The sequence below is a fragment of the Diabrotica virgifera genome, chromosome 3 (genome assembly GCF_917563875.1).
Source record: "Diabrotica virgifera virgifera chromosome 3, PGI_DIABVI_V3a".
In the NCBI taxonomy this organism is placed as follows: Eukaryota; Metazoa; Arthropoda; class Insecta; order Coleoptera; family Chrysomelidae; genus Diabrotica; species Diabrotica virgifera.
Genome location: NC_065445.1, coordinates 134,956,686 through 134,974,692, shown reverse-complemented (window position 1 = coordinate 134,974,692; position 18,007 = coordinate 134,956,686). Strand labels below are relative to the sequence as shown.

At 34.4% G+C, this 18,007-nt stretch overlaps 1 protein-coding gene across 1 annotated transcript in view; it reads right to left on the bottom strand.

Annotated features, from left to right (window-relative positions):
* LOC114327481 (rapamycin-insensitive companion of mTOR) overlaps window positions 1–18,007 on the bottom strand; it is a 156,680-nt gene that overhangs the window by 99,454 nt on the left and 39,219 nt on the right. The window contains exons 6-8 of the mRNA XM_050646921.1: window positions 10,327–10,549; window positions 6,833–6,989; window positions 5,250–5,559 (exon numbers count right to left, since the gene is read on the bottom strand). Of these exons, the coding sequence (XP_050502878.1) occupies window positions 5,250–5,559; window positions 6,833–6,989; window positions 10,327–10,549 (690 nt within the window). The remainder of the gene's footprint in view (window positions 1–5,249; window positions 5,560–6,832; window positions 6,990–10,326; window positions 10,550–18,007) is intronic.

The window sequence follows — 18,007 nt, the reverse complement described above, 5'->3', positions numbered from 1 at the left end:
CGATTTTTTGTATTTTATGCGTTATTCCTTTAATTTTTAGATTTGTATTCTACTTCTATATAAAATCATTTGTTTTTAGAACTCTTTAGCGACTTGTTAGTATAATACATATAATATTTATGGATAAACGTCGAAGGCCGACATGATCAACCAAAAAAGAATATGTATTTGGTGACTTTCTTGGGCGTGAATGTGTCTTTTTAGTTTATTCCTCCTGGTTTAAAAACAACGCATAGTATCACATATTTTAAGAAAATTAAATTATTGTCTGAATATACAAATTACTGAATATACTCATTTACAAATAGACAAGGCGAAAACGGCGGGTTCGTTGAAAAAAATATTCATATGAGATTTTTTTGCATAATCACATTCGTGAGACACCCCAGAATAAGGTTCAAGAAGTCGCCCACGCGAAAAGTGGTCCAAATTGTTTTAAAGGGTTTTAAAGGTTTTTTAGGACAAATTAATTTTTTTAGGTTTTTTTGGACCATTCTGGACAAAAAAGGTCTCTTGTAATTTTTCTCTTGTTGATCGTTTTTGAGTTATAAGCAATTTAAAATTTGAAAAACGCGAAAATCGCCATTTTTAAGACTTAATAACTCGGTTAAAAATTATTATTATGTAAGTCAGAAAGTGACTAAATCAAAGTTTAAGTCCCCCCCTACATGATCCTGAAGAAATTTGTGTCATTAATTTATTACTAAGCTGTTATTTTTAATTATTAACAATGAGCGGTAAGATCGTATTGACTCGGCTGTAAATGTGAGTGCGAGTAAGATGCAGCATTGGACTGCCGGAATGTCATCTATGTCCGCCTAATACGTGCATGGCGCTCATTATTATTACTTATAAATAACAGCTTAGTAATCAAATAATGACAAAAATTTCTTCAGGATCTTGTAGGGGGGGGGGGGATTAAGCTTTGCTTTAGTCACTTTCTGACTTTAATAATAATAACTTTTAACCGAGTAAGCCTTAAAAATCGCCATTTTTCGTTTTTTTCAATTTTAAATTGCTTATAACTCGAAAACGATCAACTTTAGAGAAAAAATTTAAGAGACCTTTTCTGTCCAGAATGGAAAAAAGAAGGGAAAAAATTTGTCCGGGCCGAAAATTTTGACTTTGCAATTTGATTTAAAAAAATTGTTTAAAAAAAATTGGACCCTTTTCGGGAGGGCAACTTCTTGAACCTTATTCTGGGATATCTCACGAATGTGATTATGCAAAAAAATCTCATGGGAATATTTTTTCCAACGAACCCGCCGTTTTCGTCTTGTCTAAAAAATATCGAATACCTATTTATGTTATGACACCACAACTTGAAATAATTACGAAATCAATATTATTTACACAGATGAGGCCAGAATTCATTTATGGAAGCCAAATGGACGAAATTTCGACTACATAAAAGCTAGCGAACGGTATGCCAGTTGTAACCTCATACAGAGCGTTAGTTTTGGTGTTGGCGGTATATTGCTATGGGACGGTTTAGCTTGGGAAGGACATACCAAACTTGTGGAGGTAATTGGGCGAATGAAAGCTGACATGTATGTACATTAAGAACATTTTAGAAGATCATGCCACCGAACAACACCGAACAACGTTGTTCGGTGATCATGTTTTACCATTTGCCTGCCGGTCATATTGGATATGACAGATTCATGTTAATGCACGATAACGCACATCCTCATGCCATTAGAATAGTAAATGCTAACCTTGATGAGGTGCAATTTGAAAGATTAAATTGATCACCATATAGCCCGAATATAAATCCGATCGAAAATGTGTGGGACAATTTAAAACGTCATGTTCCCGTTCCTACGATATTGGGAAAGCTAAGAATTGCAGTACAAGAAGAATGGTATGCAAGATATAATTTCAACGGTTACAAGCAGTGTCCAAAGTTCGAGAAGGAAACACTATTAATTTTATTGTTTTTTTCAACAAAACATTAAAATAATATACTGTCTTAAAGTAATATTTAGTTTAAAGCAATTTTGTGTTTTCATTCCAAAGTTTTCAATGCTTAATTTTTTTTAATTACATATTCACTTAAAATGCGTTTAATTTTTTTAATATTTCACTTAAAACGTGATAAATTAAGTTTTCTTAAAAAAAATGTTTTGATAATATAATATAACATGAACCCATCACATTGAACAATATTATTTACGATAATTTCATAATACAGTAGAACCCCGATTATCCGTGTACGGATTATCCGGGCTGCGGATTATGCGTGCCATGATTTTCTATTACTAAAATTGTATTTTTGAGGTTTTATCAAAATAGAGTCACCGTAAATCACTAAACGGAAACTCTATACGCAGAGAGGAAGACGCATAATGAAAGATTTATTTTTTTCTGGTATCTTTTTATGGTAGGTACATTATGTGTGTATATAAGTACATATGTATTCTACATAAGTAATAAATGTTCGGATTTTCCGTGCTTTTCAATTATCCGTGCCACGTCCGGTCCCGAGAAGCACGGATAATCGGGGTTCTAATGTAATCCATATTTTTGTCCATGGGTGTATTATGTTTAGCTCCCAAAGATTTATATTTGAAATTATATAAGAAAATAGGAAAGTCTCAGATACAGAATCCATTATTAAATATAATAATAGACACTAATTTAAATCTGAAACTTTCCTTATTAGAACCCCTTTCGGTTAACATCCTAAATCTCTGCCTTTTACAATTTATACGGCATAGAGACGACGAATATAGAGAGCGAAAAGGATTTTACAATATGTAATCACATTCCGCTTTCATTCGTCTAGGAAAAGGTACGAAAAAAGGTTCTTAGTACTCACAATCTCAGCAAATATAGAAGTGATAGAAGTGAAGCAAAGAGGGGGCCAGACGTAAAAGGGTTTAAGTGCAGTTTTGATAGTTCTGACATGATCAGCTTCAAAGTTGTTTTAGTTTTATAAATTCTAGGAGTCACTAAACTAAAATATGTCTAGTGTACAATGTACTATAACATGATAAAAATATAAGGGTATATTATTACTCCTACTATATCCTTTCTTTTTTTCAATCATTCAAAAAATGTACTTGAATCGGTACATGGTGTTAATAAATGTTACTGGTAAAACGGTTCAAGTGCAGATGTTAACTACATATTACTAATCATTTTTGTCCCAGCTGTTACCCACAGTGTAACTACAACTGGCACGTTGCATAATACTTAATTAGTCTTCAAAATTTGTCACAAATCTAATATTTATTTACTTGAAACTAATCCTGTATTAACATGTGTTTATACATTACAGAATATTAAAAATAGTTTTGTGGTAAAATGGTTCAAGCGCACTTAAAGCCGTTTATTGCTATTTGTTTTTACAGAATACTAAAAATGGTTTTGTGGTAAAACGGTTCAAGCGCACGGTTAAATCTGTTTACTACCAAAACAAACTGCAATTGTTTTCAGTGAACTAAATGTAACGGCGATAGATGGCGACTGTAGGGCGAAATATGCTTAAGGGCCAATTTCTCATATCGAGTTCTCCAGTTTAACCTGAACTTCTAGTAAACGTCAGTTTAAAGTCAAAATCGTCTTTCTCAATTCGCACGTTCAACCGATGGCAGTTTAAACTTGAACGATGCTTGAACGGTGGAATTCGGCCGTTCAAAGATTTCAGAACTCAGTTCAGATGATTTCATGGACTACGCATGCGTTGTATTAACACGAAACGCTGTCATAATATAAATATATCCTATTTTATTATATTAAGCCTAACGATAAACGATAACATTATTTTTGTTTTTATATTTATTTATAATTATTAAAATGACTATTTGACTATAAATACTTAAATTTAACTTTATTCAAAAACAGTATAAAAAAAGGTAGTTCAAAATAACGATAGTTTTTTACCTTTTGCCATCTATTGGCATTTCTCGAAAGCTGTAGAACGAGCACTGACATGAACGTGCAATGAGAAATGCATTCCAAACAAAACCGAAGATCACCGGTGATCCTGGTTCAACTGAACCATAGATTACCGCAGGTATGAGAAATCGACCCTAAATCGTTTTACAACCAAGTTCTAATACCATTTAAGTATGCGAATTTGTACTTAGAGTAAAATTTTAAAAAAGTGCATTTAAACCCTTTTACTTCTAACCCCCTCAATTTGTTTCATTTCGATTCAGAAGCAATGTACAGAGGCAAACCTTTTTTCGTACCTTTTCCTAGACGAATGAAAGCGGAATGTGATTGAATATTGTAGAATCCTTTTCGCTCTCTATGCCTTATAAATTGTAAAAGGCAGGGATTTAGGATGTTAACAGAAATAGGTCTGGATCCCGTGTATGAAAAAAAAAAGTTGATTAATAGCAAGCTGAAAATTTGTTAATAGTTAAGGGTGTCTAGTCGGACAAACTTTGATACATGGAAACACTGAAACAGGGGAAGTTTTAATTGTGGAACAGGTTAAAAATTTGGAACGGTCAGACCATGAAAACGTCACATGTATTTTGTCCGAGGGAACTTCCAATTGATTTGTTACCCTTTCATTAAACTCTCATGCAAAATTCAGACTGCTCTTTATCACCTGTCATAATTCCTGTCATTTGACATGTTCTACGTGTTACACTCATTAAAATGCCCATTTGGTAATAAATAGCAGTCTGATTTTTGCATTAGAGTTTAATGAAAGGGTAACAAATCAATTGGAAGTTTTGTCGGACAAAATACATGTGACGTTTTCGTGGTATGACCGTTCCAAATTTTTAACCTGTTCCATAATTAATTCCCCTGTTCCAGTGTTCCCATATGTCAAAGTTTTTTCCAACTAGACACCCTTAAGCTATTAACAAATTTTATGCTTGCTATTATTCAACTTTTTTTTATACGTGGGATCCAGACCTAAAAGGGGTTCTAATAAGGAAGTTTCAAATTTAAATTAGTGCCTATTATTATATTTAATAATGGATTATGTAGCTGGGACTTTCCTATTTTCTTTAATAGATGTCGCGACAGCGTCCTAATGGTGGATTTCAATCTATTTTTGAAATTCCCTTTAAAAAACAATCTCGTTTCGTTTTGATTCAGAGGCGGGCACGCATCTACACTGATGAAGTTCTAAACAGAAACAGCTGTCTGTGGATTGTGTGTTGCCCATGAATCGAAATGAAACATAAATTATTGTCTTTCAATCCACTTGACATTACATACTTATATGTAGCTTCGGTTGAAGCAGATTATAAATTTATTAGTATAATAAAAATACATACCTAGCAAAATAGAAGCTCTGACGCATATAAATGTATCACTGGTTGCTATCACCTCTGTCAAAGCTGCCAAAAGGCCGTTTTCTAGAAAACAATATAACAAGAGGGCCAAATGCATATCGGTTGTACTTGGAGTTGTTTTGGCCAAATGAGGTAGAATGGAACGACCCTCTGCCACCACGAAACCTTCGTTCAGCCTCCATGAGGCTTGAGGCTCGCACGGATCAACTGCACTCAACGCTACAGACAATTCATCTGACCACTCCGGTTGGGACAGACCAAGCAGTTCGTACAGAAGATCTAATACTGATTTCTAAAAATACATAATTTTATTCATTGTTATAAAGTTAAGAATAAAAACGAGAATGATAAAGGACACCGCACACATCTTATGGAAAATATAATGTCACTCAAATGAAATAAAATTTACATGAATATATTGGTCTCGAAATTACACTAATTTCATATCATTGCGCCAACTCTGTAATTTGAATAATAAGAGCGTAAATTGATAAAAATAAATCTAAAATCAAATGAGAATGTACATGGTCAAAGAGAGAAAATATTTTGTAATTCGCTTACCCCATAAATCTTTCTGAGGGATTAAGGCAGAGGCTTACTCTTATATTATCCTATTATTATTATTGATAATAAAGTAGGTATAATTTGGTCAGTTGTACTGCCTCTAATCGGCTTAAACTAATGGTGGGTAGGTTGTTTTCAATAGCCACTAGACTAATATTATTTATGAATGACAGCTTTATGGACTTCAAAAATGCGATTTGGATAAACTTTAATTACAATTAACGCCCTAATTAAGCAAAATTCAGAGTTGGCGCAATGGTATGAAATGATTGAAATTTCGAGACCAATTTATTCATGTAAATTTTATTTTATTTGAGTGACATATTTTCCACAAGATGTGCGGGGTGTCCTTTAGTTTTTATATTCCCATTTATGAAAAAAAATTATCATGCTAGCCGATGTATCAATTAAATATCATCTGCGACAATGGTTTTAACAAAATTGAGGTAAGCACAGTACAAATTTGTTATATTTAAAAATAAAAAACTAGATATGAGAAAATCAGACAGATACTTCAGAATTTAGACAAAACAAGGCATAGTAAAATACACAGAAAAATAAAAAAGAAAAATAGAAATAAAGAGAAACTAGATAAAATTAATGAGAAGTGATATGTAATAGAATGGATGCGTCAAATAACCCATTTAACGCAAATAAAAAAATTAAAAGAAATCACTGGAAATTATAGAAGCAGAAAGCCGATTAACAGACGGCAATCGGTAGGAAACAGTGGGCTCAGAGACAACATGTATTCAAAAATGGATGGAATAAAAGAAGAGCTCTTGCACGATTAAACAGCGCGACAGAATGCCATAAAAATCTATTGAGCTTTTAAATTATATATATCACAGACCATATTATCACTTCAGAAAAATATTATTAACGTCATATTTTTTACATATGTCAAGAAGATGTAGTGTTGTAGATGTATTCCGTATCGCATCAAACTTGTGAATTGTATGATTGCAGGCATTTTATACATTTTCAACTAATATACTTACTCTAACTTCAAGTTGAGGTAAGTACAGAACTTCGACAATTGCTCTGAAACCCCCTCTATCAGTCGGGCTGCAAAAATGTAAAATACCCGGCCAACTTCGCAGTATCGTTAGTAAAGATAATCGAGCACAATTTAATCTCAGCTCACGTTCATCTCTCCTGAAATTATAAAATAATAGTTACAATAAGTAATCAATAGAATTAATGGAAAAGAAATCAGTAAAAAACGGTAAAAAAAACTTCACACAAACTCACAGCAAATGATTTTTTACTGAAATATTTTAGTAGTCAGGTCGACAGGCTTTTTTATTTTTGCCTAAAATATTTGACGTTTCGATTTCACACCAGAAATCGTTAAAAAAAAAGATTGTTAAATAAATTGTTTTAAAAAGACTGTAGGTATAACCACCATGTTGAGGAGGTTATGTCTTTTAAAAATTGAGGCTGACATACTTGGCCATGGTATTGTAGGCAACAACCATGCTTTGGCTGAAAAGACCTGAGGGTGGATATTTTGTCTTATGGTACACCAAATTTTGATTATTCTGTGTATTTCTGCATTATTTATATCTTCTTCTTTTATTGGGTTATATCCCTCGGGATAATTCGCCCAGCTTACACCAGGGAAATACTCTTGCCTTGCTCTGGGCAATCGAATATTTCCGAATATATATGCTAAAGCCTCAATTTTTTTAAATATTTATTAGCAGGAACATCTTCTTATAGGGCCAGACAGTCCCTACAGGTAAGACAATATTATAACATAAGGGTTAAAACTTTTATCATTTGGAGGTCTAATATCTTTTTATATCTTTATCTTTTTAATCCTCTAATGTTTTAATTTCTTTAATTCAAAGTTGGAAATTGATTAATTTATAAGTTAAGTTTGGCTAAGTTAAGGCATTTAAGGATCAGGTTAATCCTACGGAGATTAAGGTTGGACATAAGTAGGCAAATTTCAATGGGGGTAGGGATATTTGTTTTAGTTAATTCTTTATATAGGTCAAAATTGGGTGACCTATTTATAGGGCACTCAAAAATCAGATGATTGAAGGACCCAACTTGGCCACAGTCACAATATGGTTGTCTTTTATGGTGGTTATATGTCTTTTGTCTTGGTATGCAAAATTGTGGTACCAGGGGAGTTTATCTATCTGATCTACAATTTTAGAGTAAAATGAATTACATATTTCGATTTTCCCCTGCCATTGCTTGATGTCTGGTAGAAACTTGGAATAGTGAAGAGTGATACCAGCAGCTACATTTAAGGTTCTACCTATATTAGCTAGATCAGCCACCATGTTCCCTTTAATATTCGAGTGTCGTGGAATCCATGCCAGACTAATATTAACGTTATTTTCTTTTGGCTTCAATGATGCCTCTCTTGATCATGAACGATGAATGTTCCGTTTCCATAGAGTAAGTTGATCTGCATATTTTCTGTATGGCACTTTTAGAGTCCGAGCACATGATTGCTTGTTTAATCTCATTTTTCAAAAAAATTTGGATGGCATGATTGCGACAATCTCAGCCGTACATATTTGGGTATACTTATGTAGTTTACTGCTATAAGAATAGTTGATCTCTGGGCTAAAGACAGCAAAGCCTGCGGATCCTTCACCATCAACTGAGCCATTCGTGAAGAATTTGGAGTGACTAGGTTTATTTAGAATTATTTTTTAGAGTTGAGCTGAGGTAAGTTCATCTGAACGATTAGATTGGATATTTATGATTAAAATTGTTGATAATTGATGGTCTAATTCAAAGTTATGGCATGGGTATACGTCACTTAAATATAAGTTGGGATAAGTACTTTTAAATTTGTTTTTTAAAAGCACTAGAAATGGGATATTTCTATTTTTCCAATGATTTTTCATGCGATTTTGTGTATTGCGTTGTGTGTTGCATATGTAATGTGTATAAATGAAAACGTGTCTCACATTTTCTTATCTACTATTGTTGGTATATTCTTGTTCGGATCTTCTTTTAGTATTGGCAACCAAAGTCTGCGGTACAATCCGTTGGTCCAAATATATTTCTTAATATTTTACAATCAAAGATTCTCAGAAGATTTTCGTCAGAGCTTGGGATAGTCCTTTTTAGCATCCAAATGTGATTATTGGCCTAATGACGTTCTTTCTGTCATTTATTATTGAGCCCAAGTAAAGAAAGCTGAAGGCAAACCATATCGTAGGGCATTTTTGCCGGGGAGATCCTTTCGGATTGTTCCGGCACCAATTGCATCTTTAACCCTGTATAAAGTAACTAGTGTCGATGTATACAGTGCCGGCAAAAAAAATCTTTACATTGCCAAATAAATCACCCAATTTGAAGACAAGTTGCATGCGTTCTGTCTGCGCTTGGTGGAGAGGGTAGGGGAATGGGGATAGCGTACTTGCGACGGCAATTATCTGTAGTTTACGGACTGCTTGGCTTATTTAGGGTATTCTGCGCATTTGCACTGTAAACAGTTGGCTTTGTGCGGGTAGTCAGGGTTAAACTTCTTCTCATTTACCGCGTAAAGTTTGAGATCGTCAAATTCTAAATTGAACTGACAAATATGGGTCGAAAGAAACTCCCAAAAGAGGAGAAGGTTCATGCTGTAACATTGTTGGAGAAAGGAGACTCTGTAGTTACCCTAACACGTGATATTGGTGCTTCAAGAGGGGCTATTTTTCGATTGAAACGTTCGGCTGCAACGTTTCAGTTGATACATAGCCCCTCTTGAAGCACCAATATCACGTGTTAGGGTAACTACAGAGTCTCCTTTCTCCAGTAATGTTAAAGCATGAACCTTCTCCTCTTTTGTGAGTTTCTTTCCCTGGCTACCCGCACAAAGCCAACTGTTTACAGTGCAAATGCGCAGAATACCCTAAATAAGCCAAGCAGTCCGTAAACTACAGATAATTGCCGTCGCAAGTACGCTATCCCCCTCCCCTCCCCAACCCGCCAAGTGCAGACAGAACGCATGCAAATCGTCTTCAAATTTGGTAATTTATTTGGCAATGTAAAGATATTTTTGCCGGCACTGTACTAACCCAGTGGGACTGACGACTTAACGTACCCACCGGAGCATGGTGAACGGCTCGTATCATTTTTATAAATGAAGGGCCACGGGAAAGAACGATCAGAGTCACATTTTGTTCATTTTATACAAATCCAATTTGAAAGTTTTAGTTCGTATACTTTGGTTCAGGAAAATTAAATAAAACATTTTTAATTATAACGTATGGTGATCGTTATTGGATACGTTATTGGACAAACGAAACCATGCTTGGGTTCTTTCTACGAAAAGCTAAAATATGGTGCCAATATTTAAATTTCGACCAAAAATGGACTCCGATCGTTATTTCCCGTGGCCCTTCAAATGAAATTGGATTGTTGGTGCCGAGAATCGAACTCGTGCGCTCTGGCTTATGAAGCCAGTATCATGCCTTTGAGCTACGGCTGTCCACATTTAGAATTTTATACTTTAGATCAAAAATGCAAGACTTACTTGTTCTTATCTTTGGATCCGTGTTTGTAGTGAAAATCGCAATAAGGAGCTGCTGTGCAATGCAAATCGACGGCAGCTAAATTTCTTGTCGAAGGCTTATCTAAAAGTAAAAGCAGCACCCCGCATAAGGATTCAGCGATTTTAGGACTTTGGCACTCTAATAAATTTCGAGATATTGCTGTTACGCCGCCAGAGGCAATAAACAATTTTGAATTTAGAACACCTAAAAATAAATACCACAAAATTAAAAAAAAGAGCGTATGTAATTTGTACGCACGTAAGAAGTTATACTTCTATTCTTATGATTTCAACGGAACAAATATTATTTTAAACATTTTAATTGCAAAATCCACAAGGAAGAATTTCCTGTAGCTGGCTGTATACCATTAATTACAAAAATTGAAGAAAAATCTTCTGCGTAAAAGGTATATTTATTAAAAAAACCAAAAAAGGGCTACAAATACAATACAGAATATTTTCGCTCTAAAGAGAGCATCCTCAGTGTTCTTGCAAGCTCTACATGCTCCTCCTCCTCCTAAGTGCCTTCTCTCTGTTCTGGGCTTGATGGATTAAGTCATTCCCTGTTGTGTGGGTCCAATCTCTGATGTTTCGGAGCCAGGATTTTTTCTTTCTTTCTATACCCCTTTTAGCTTCGATTATGCGTTCTAATATTACCTGAAGCTGCTCAAATTCCCTATGGCGCATTATGTGTCCTAGATATGAAGTCTTTCTAATTTTGATTGTATTGGCCAGAAGAGGACGTGTGTTCATTATTTCCAGTACTTCTTATTTGTAGTTTTGCTGGTCCAGCTTATTCTTAGCATTCGGCGGTACATCCACATTTCGAATGAATTCAGTTTGTTGACGTCATACTGTTTTAATGTCCAGGTCTCACAGTCATATAGTAATAGAGACCACACATAACATTTTAGTGTTCTCAATCTTATTGTGACTGATAGCTTGGGGTTACAGAGCATTTTACGCATGTTCATGAAGCCAGATCTTGCTATTTCAATGCGTCTTCTAATTTTTTTTGAGTGGTCTAGCTGACTGTTTAGCTCTCTGCCCAGGTATGTGAAGCTCTTGGAACTCTGAAGGGTGATACCATTAATTTGTACGTTGGGTGTAATTTGTTCATGGGGGTTCTTGTAGAATACCATGATTTTGGTTTTGGAAAGATTAATATCCAAGCCCAGTCTGTGACTTTCTTCTGATAGTATGTTCAACAATATTTTTAGTTGGTCTTCTGTTTCCGCTAATACTAAGGTGTCATCGGCATATCTTACATTGTTAATGATAATTCCATTGACTCTGGCACCTTCAGGGCGATCTTCAAGAGAAGCTCTGATGATATGTTCGGCATAGACGTTAAATAGTAGAGGGGACAGAATGCACCCTTGACGCACTCCTCGTTCTATGTTTACATAATTTTTATTTCCGTTGTCTGTTCGAACACATCCTGTGTGGTTCCAGTATGTATTGCTTATTATAGCTATGTCGTGTCTATAATCCTTTCTAGGCCTTTCTATAATCGACAAAGCACACATACAGCTGTTTTTGAACCTCGAGATACCTTTCTGCCATTAGTGTCAATCCCATAATTGCTTCTCTGGTGCCTGTACCTTTTCTAAAACCATATTGAGAACGACTCGGGTATTCTTCACACTTATTGTGAATGCGGTTATAAATTACTCGCATAAAAATCTTAGCGGCATGACTCATTAGGGATACAGTTCGATAGTCTTCACATTTCCTTGCTTTTTGTTTTTTAGGAAGAGCTACATATGTGGATGTTAGCCAGTCATGTGGTAGAGTGCCATGTTCATTAGGTTAATTTCCTGACAGCATCGTCACTTAGGTGTTTAAAATGTTCGGCTGTTGTTAGATCTTCGCCAGGTGCCTTGTTGTTCTTTGCGTCTTTTATTGCCCGCATAACTTCTTCGGTTAGAATATTTAGTTTTCCATCTGTATCTATTTGTGGGGGCTCTTCTGTTCTCTGATCACCAAACAAATCTTTAAGATATTGTTCCCATATTTCTTTCTGTTTTTCAGGGTCTAATTCCATTTGGTTTTTCTTGTTTGTTACAATAGATAAATGTTTGGGTTTCCATATTCCAGCGACTTCTTTAATCTTTTTGTGTAATTCTCTATCTTTATGCTTCCTTTACAGATCTTCTACCTCTTTACATTTTTCTTTCATCCACTGTTTCTTAGCTACATTTATCTTTCTCTCAATTTCCCTGTTGAGTTCTTTGTACCTTGTTAGGTTTTTGTTTTTACCATCCGTCTCTTCTCCATAATTTGTAATATTTCGTTTGTCGTCCATGGTTTTCTTTGTTTGCGGTTTTCTTTCTGTATATTTTGGTTTGCTGCCTCCAGGACAGTATTTTTAATTTTTACCCACATGTCTTCAATGTTTTCTTTTATTGTCTTCTCTTTAGTGGGAGCTAATGTCTTAGACTCTAACTGTGTATCTACCATGTCCTTATACATATGTTTTTGTCCTTGGTCAGCACTACTCCATGCTATTCTCTGACTTCTCTACATGCTAGCCACCAAAAATACATCGGTTAAAACCGTTTTAATGTCGACTAAATGTCTTACATTAGAATATTAAATGTTAAATCCAGATGATGGATGAAATCACTAAGCATCTACCCTAAGGCATTATATGACCATCCACGAAGCACGTGGGTTGTTGAGTTAAATTCTCTGTCTTCACGTAGAGAAAAGTTGACTTTTACCCATAGAAAATGTAAAAAAAAACGTCAGATTTTCTACACAATTTTAATAGAAGTATAACTTCTAACGTGCGTAGAAAGTACACACACATTTTTTTTTCTATATTAATAAGTTCAAAAATATATGTAAAAACTATTTAAAAAGTCAGTACAACTATAAACTCACTTTTGTCTCTGTTCTCACAACTTAACAACCATAACTATAATAATAAAAATGACAACACATTCTTTAACCATGCTTTAATCACAGACGCCATATTGGATAATTTTTGACATGCATTGGAATACCCAATCAGAGCTAACGTATAATATATCTGCGCGTGGCACCAACAATTTTGATGAATTCACGCACTCACTACGCACATTCACTCCCAATCGCGCATAAAGAAGTATAACTTCAAAAATAATTTTAAAAAATAGTGCAGTCTGTATGTCGTAAGCTATGTACATAGTTTTCACTTTAAGAGTAAACAGTAGCGATCAACAGGTAGCAACAAAATATAACTTCGGGAGATAGTATCATAAACTTTGGCAACAGTGGTAATCTTTGACATTATCTAAGATTAATATTTTGACAATATCATAGTCGCGCTAAATGGAAGTAATAGAAAACGATTTTATTATTAATAAATAGATATTTATAAAAATAAACCAAAATGGGTGAAAATTTTATGTTAAGATAGGTATTTAGAAAGGTATTTGCATGAAATATATAATAATAAAACAATAATAAATAATCATTTTTTGTTGTGAAGCGAAACAAATTTCGATTTTCGCATAATTTTGGCACGGTTTATAATGGACTTTTTCTTGGAAGGTTTCACTTTATTTTTCGTTTGATTTACTTTTTCCATTTTGTTAAACTATTGATAATATTTTTAGAATAAAAAATCCTCCTAAAACTTTATATCCTCGCATTAGAATTCGAAATATTTTTACGTAAAATATACTTACCTACCTACATATAACTAAAACTCACAATTAACTAACAACAATCTATTCTTTCAAAGAGGCCAACAACTTATACAACAACAACAAATATATATACCTAATAAATTAACTATCAATAAACACTACTTTCCTATGAAACAACAAAAACGAATTCTTAAATTAACACACTACTGCACTGAACAGACATCGATAAAGATGACAGAACAGATTAGAGAAAATCTGACGCAGGTTTGTCAAAATGACAGTGATAATTTCTCTATATTGCCTAATTAGTTATTTAGTTATAATATGTTCGATTTCTTGTTAGAAATAAAAAATTTTAGTAGTTCCAAGATTACACAAAATCTAGGCATGGGATAAAAAAGTTTATTTGAAGAAAGTTTTTTTTTTCTTCTTAATTGCGGTACAGGCTCCTTTTTTTAATATTTTATTTAGTTATAGAGTAATTTCCACGTACTAACATATTTCTGAAATTGGGCTCTGTACCTCCATTCTTTATTATATTACGAATATGTGTGCCAAATATCTCGACAAAATATTCAAAATTAGAGCCGCAATCTTGGAACGCGTTTGTTGCTACCTGTTGATCGCTACTGTAGCCTCTTAATAGAATATTCTGTATCTATCTTGATTGTATCAATACAGGAGATGAAGAGAATGAAACATATTGAAATCAGGGGAATAGCAGATATGAGATGGCCGGATTCTGGAGAACTTCAAGTGGAAGATCACAAGGTATCAGAGGCGTGCGGTCCATGGAAGCGGGGGAAGCGCCGCTTCCCTATTTAGTCGTCGATATAAGAAAATATATTATTAATTAATATTTAATAATAACATTTTTTCCCTAATCCAAATAATCTACATATTACCTAGCCAATAGGCATTGAAAAATATTAAAAATTAATCGCGTACGAACGAACTCAATATGCACACAATTCAACTATTTGGTCCATTCCTGGCAGAAGCGCATCTCAAAATCGCCGCTTGTCATGCAGTTGTCCCTTTTAAAATTGGTCAGGGTTCAATGACCGCACCCACTAGTCGCGCGAATTTTGGTATGCCATGGAAGCGCTCGTCGTATCGCCTTTCCGAAAGTGAGATGCTCCGACTGTTACTGCTGCTAAGGGGTGCTTAGGTATTACATACATTCGCTTAAAGAATATTTCGATTTAAATTTTTTGCAGAGATATTTCCTTTTACTGATCTTTTATTTGACATTTTACAGAAATCAAATGGTATTGCATTTTGTATAAGACAAATTGATGACTTTATTAATACGATAATTAAAAAAACGAGAGCAGTTTAAAAATATTTGGGATAAAACTGAACATATGGGGTTTGAACATGAAAGAAAAACAATGAAGATTGATAATTTCGGAGACAGAGAGACAGAGAAAACAGAGGAAACAAAGAGACCTTTTGATAATATTCTACAACAAATGAATTCTAGCTTTCAAAATTTTAACGATTTAAAATTTGTAGAATTATATATAATCTTAATATTTCTAATTATAATTCATCAAAATTTCCCACAGAGGAATTTATGTCATTACGATTAAATAATGAAAATTTTTTGATATCCCAGCTTTGCATTCTCAGTTAAGTATCATTTATGAAACAACTGACAAGAATGATAAAGAAATACCCACAAATCTGGGATTTCTTTATAACTACTGGTTTAAACAAGTCGCTGTGTGAAGTGGTCAAGTTGTGTGAATTAGTACTACTAACTAACAGTATTAAGATGCATTAAAAGTTTCAAATTAAGAGTTTAAAAGAAATTCAACAAGCGAAGACAGACTTTGAAAGTTAGCCCTATTATCCATTAAAAAAGACTGCATTCAACAATTATCAGAAGTTGATAGGAGAATAGACCTCGAGTATAAATAAGTGTAATTTTAGTGAAAGTTGTGTGTTGTGGAAAATGCCTCGGAGTATATATTTTTTTTAAATATGATTCTTCTTTAGAAAACCAAGCCCGGCGCGAGGACTCAAGGCCCGAGCTAGCAATACAGATCAATGATAGGTCACTATATAGCGAAATAGCGGGAATAGAGTGCCTCACGCATTCACGCGTCACGGATTTAGTGTGTGAGTCCTTGTACGCAGGACGTCTCACATAATTAAGTACTTTGCTGATAGAGAGCCCCTGCGCATCAGAGTGTTATCAGGTGGAAAGTTGCTCGACCCTCGACCCTGAAGAAAATATTTTTATATCCTTATTGAATCGCTTCCCTTTTCGAAAAAGTCACCGCACGCCACTGCAAGGTATACTATTCGGGAAAAAGTGGTGGTACATGAATATGGAGTCGGATTAATCGTAACACCTAAGGTTGCCAAATGCGCTACTAACTTTACGCCAATATCAGATAGAGTGATGTTACTACAAGTACAAGCCACTCCCATCAATATAAACATCATCCAAGTCTATGCTCCCACTAAAGACAAAGAAGATGAAGAAGCAATTGAGTTTTATCAGAAAATCAACAGAATTATACAGAAAATATCAAGGCAGGAAGTTCTTATCATTATGGGAGATTTTAATACCAAGCCCAAGAGATTTTAATGCCTAATCGAACGAGTAACAAACAAATTACAGAAATAGTTCAAAATGTAATGTAAAGGATAAACACTTAAAAGAAGATAAATTAATGAAGAAAGAATCATGGATGACAGATGAGATCCCGAAATTAATGGACGAAAGAAGAAAAGCCAAGGATGACCCAAACTAATATAAAACCATAAATGTATCAATAAGAAGGAAAATCAGAGAAGCGAAAGAAAAAGAAGTAATGGAAAGATACAAATAAATTGAGACCCTATAGTTAAAGTGCGATAGTCACAATGTAGATAGGAAAGTTAAAGAACTTGGTGGACTAAGATGGAGGACATATAAAAAAACTCTCTGCACAACTTGGCAATTGAGCACAAAATAATTGAAAATATGATGGAATCACGGGATCTGATTTAATTAGGAGAATTAAAACAAAAAATGGAGAACAAGAATAACTAAACCATACAGAATATCTAGATGTACAACGAAAGTAAAAACTCTAATGTATGTAAACTAGTACTGGCATGCATTGCTGAAATACGACATGATACAAACCTAACACATAAACTACCAGAAACAACTGATATAAAAGTTCTTCGTAAAACAACAAATATAATTGCACGAGGTTTGTCTTTTAAGTTTTTCATATAGCCACTTAGAGGGCGCCACCAATAAAACTTTACGACACAAATGAAACATTAATATTTTGTTGACATAAATTCAGAGTTTCATTGAGATGCAACAAGTCGTGTAGATACAATAAATTTTTAAATTATTAGCAAGTCAGTCGAAAAATGAATCTTGACCGAGAACATTTTCGAGCAATAATTTGAGAATGAAGAATGAAGCCATCACACAAGTTAACTATTTCCAGCTGGTAGTGCCAATTTCAACGTGGTCCACCCAAAACAGCAGTCACACAGCAAAATATTGATGCGGTTCGTCAGCTAATTAAGGATGACCACCGTGTAACACACCGGGAGATAGAGGCATCTTTGGGCATTTCAAAGACTTCGATCCAAAAGATACTACATAAACAACTGGGTATTACAAAGTTGGGTTTTATGTTGGATCTCTCATTTGCTCATAGAAGAGCAAAAAGCGATTCGCGGTAATTGGTGTCGAAAAACATTAGGACGGTTCAACAAAGGAAGGTCAAAAAACGTTTATAGTATTGTTAGTGGCGATGAATCTTAGATTTAGTCCTACGAACCGGAAAATAAACGTCAATCCGATGTGTGGGTGTTTCACGATGAGGAAAACCCAACAAAAGTGATCCGTTTTCAAAGTGTGTCAAAGAAAATGGTCGCAACTATTGTGTCAAAATCTGGTCATGTGGCAACAATTGTTTTAGAAGATCGAAGAACGGTTACTTCTGATTGGTATGTAACCGTTTGTTTACCAGAAATGATCGCGAAACTCCGACAAAGTAACA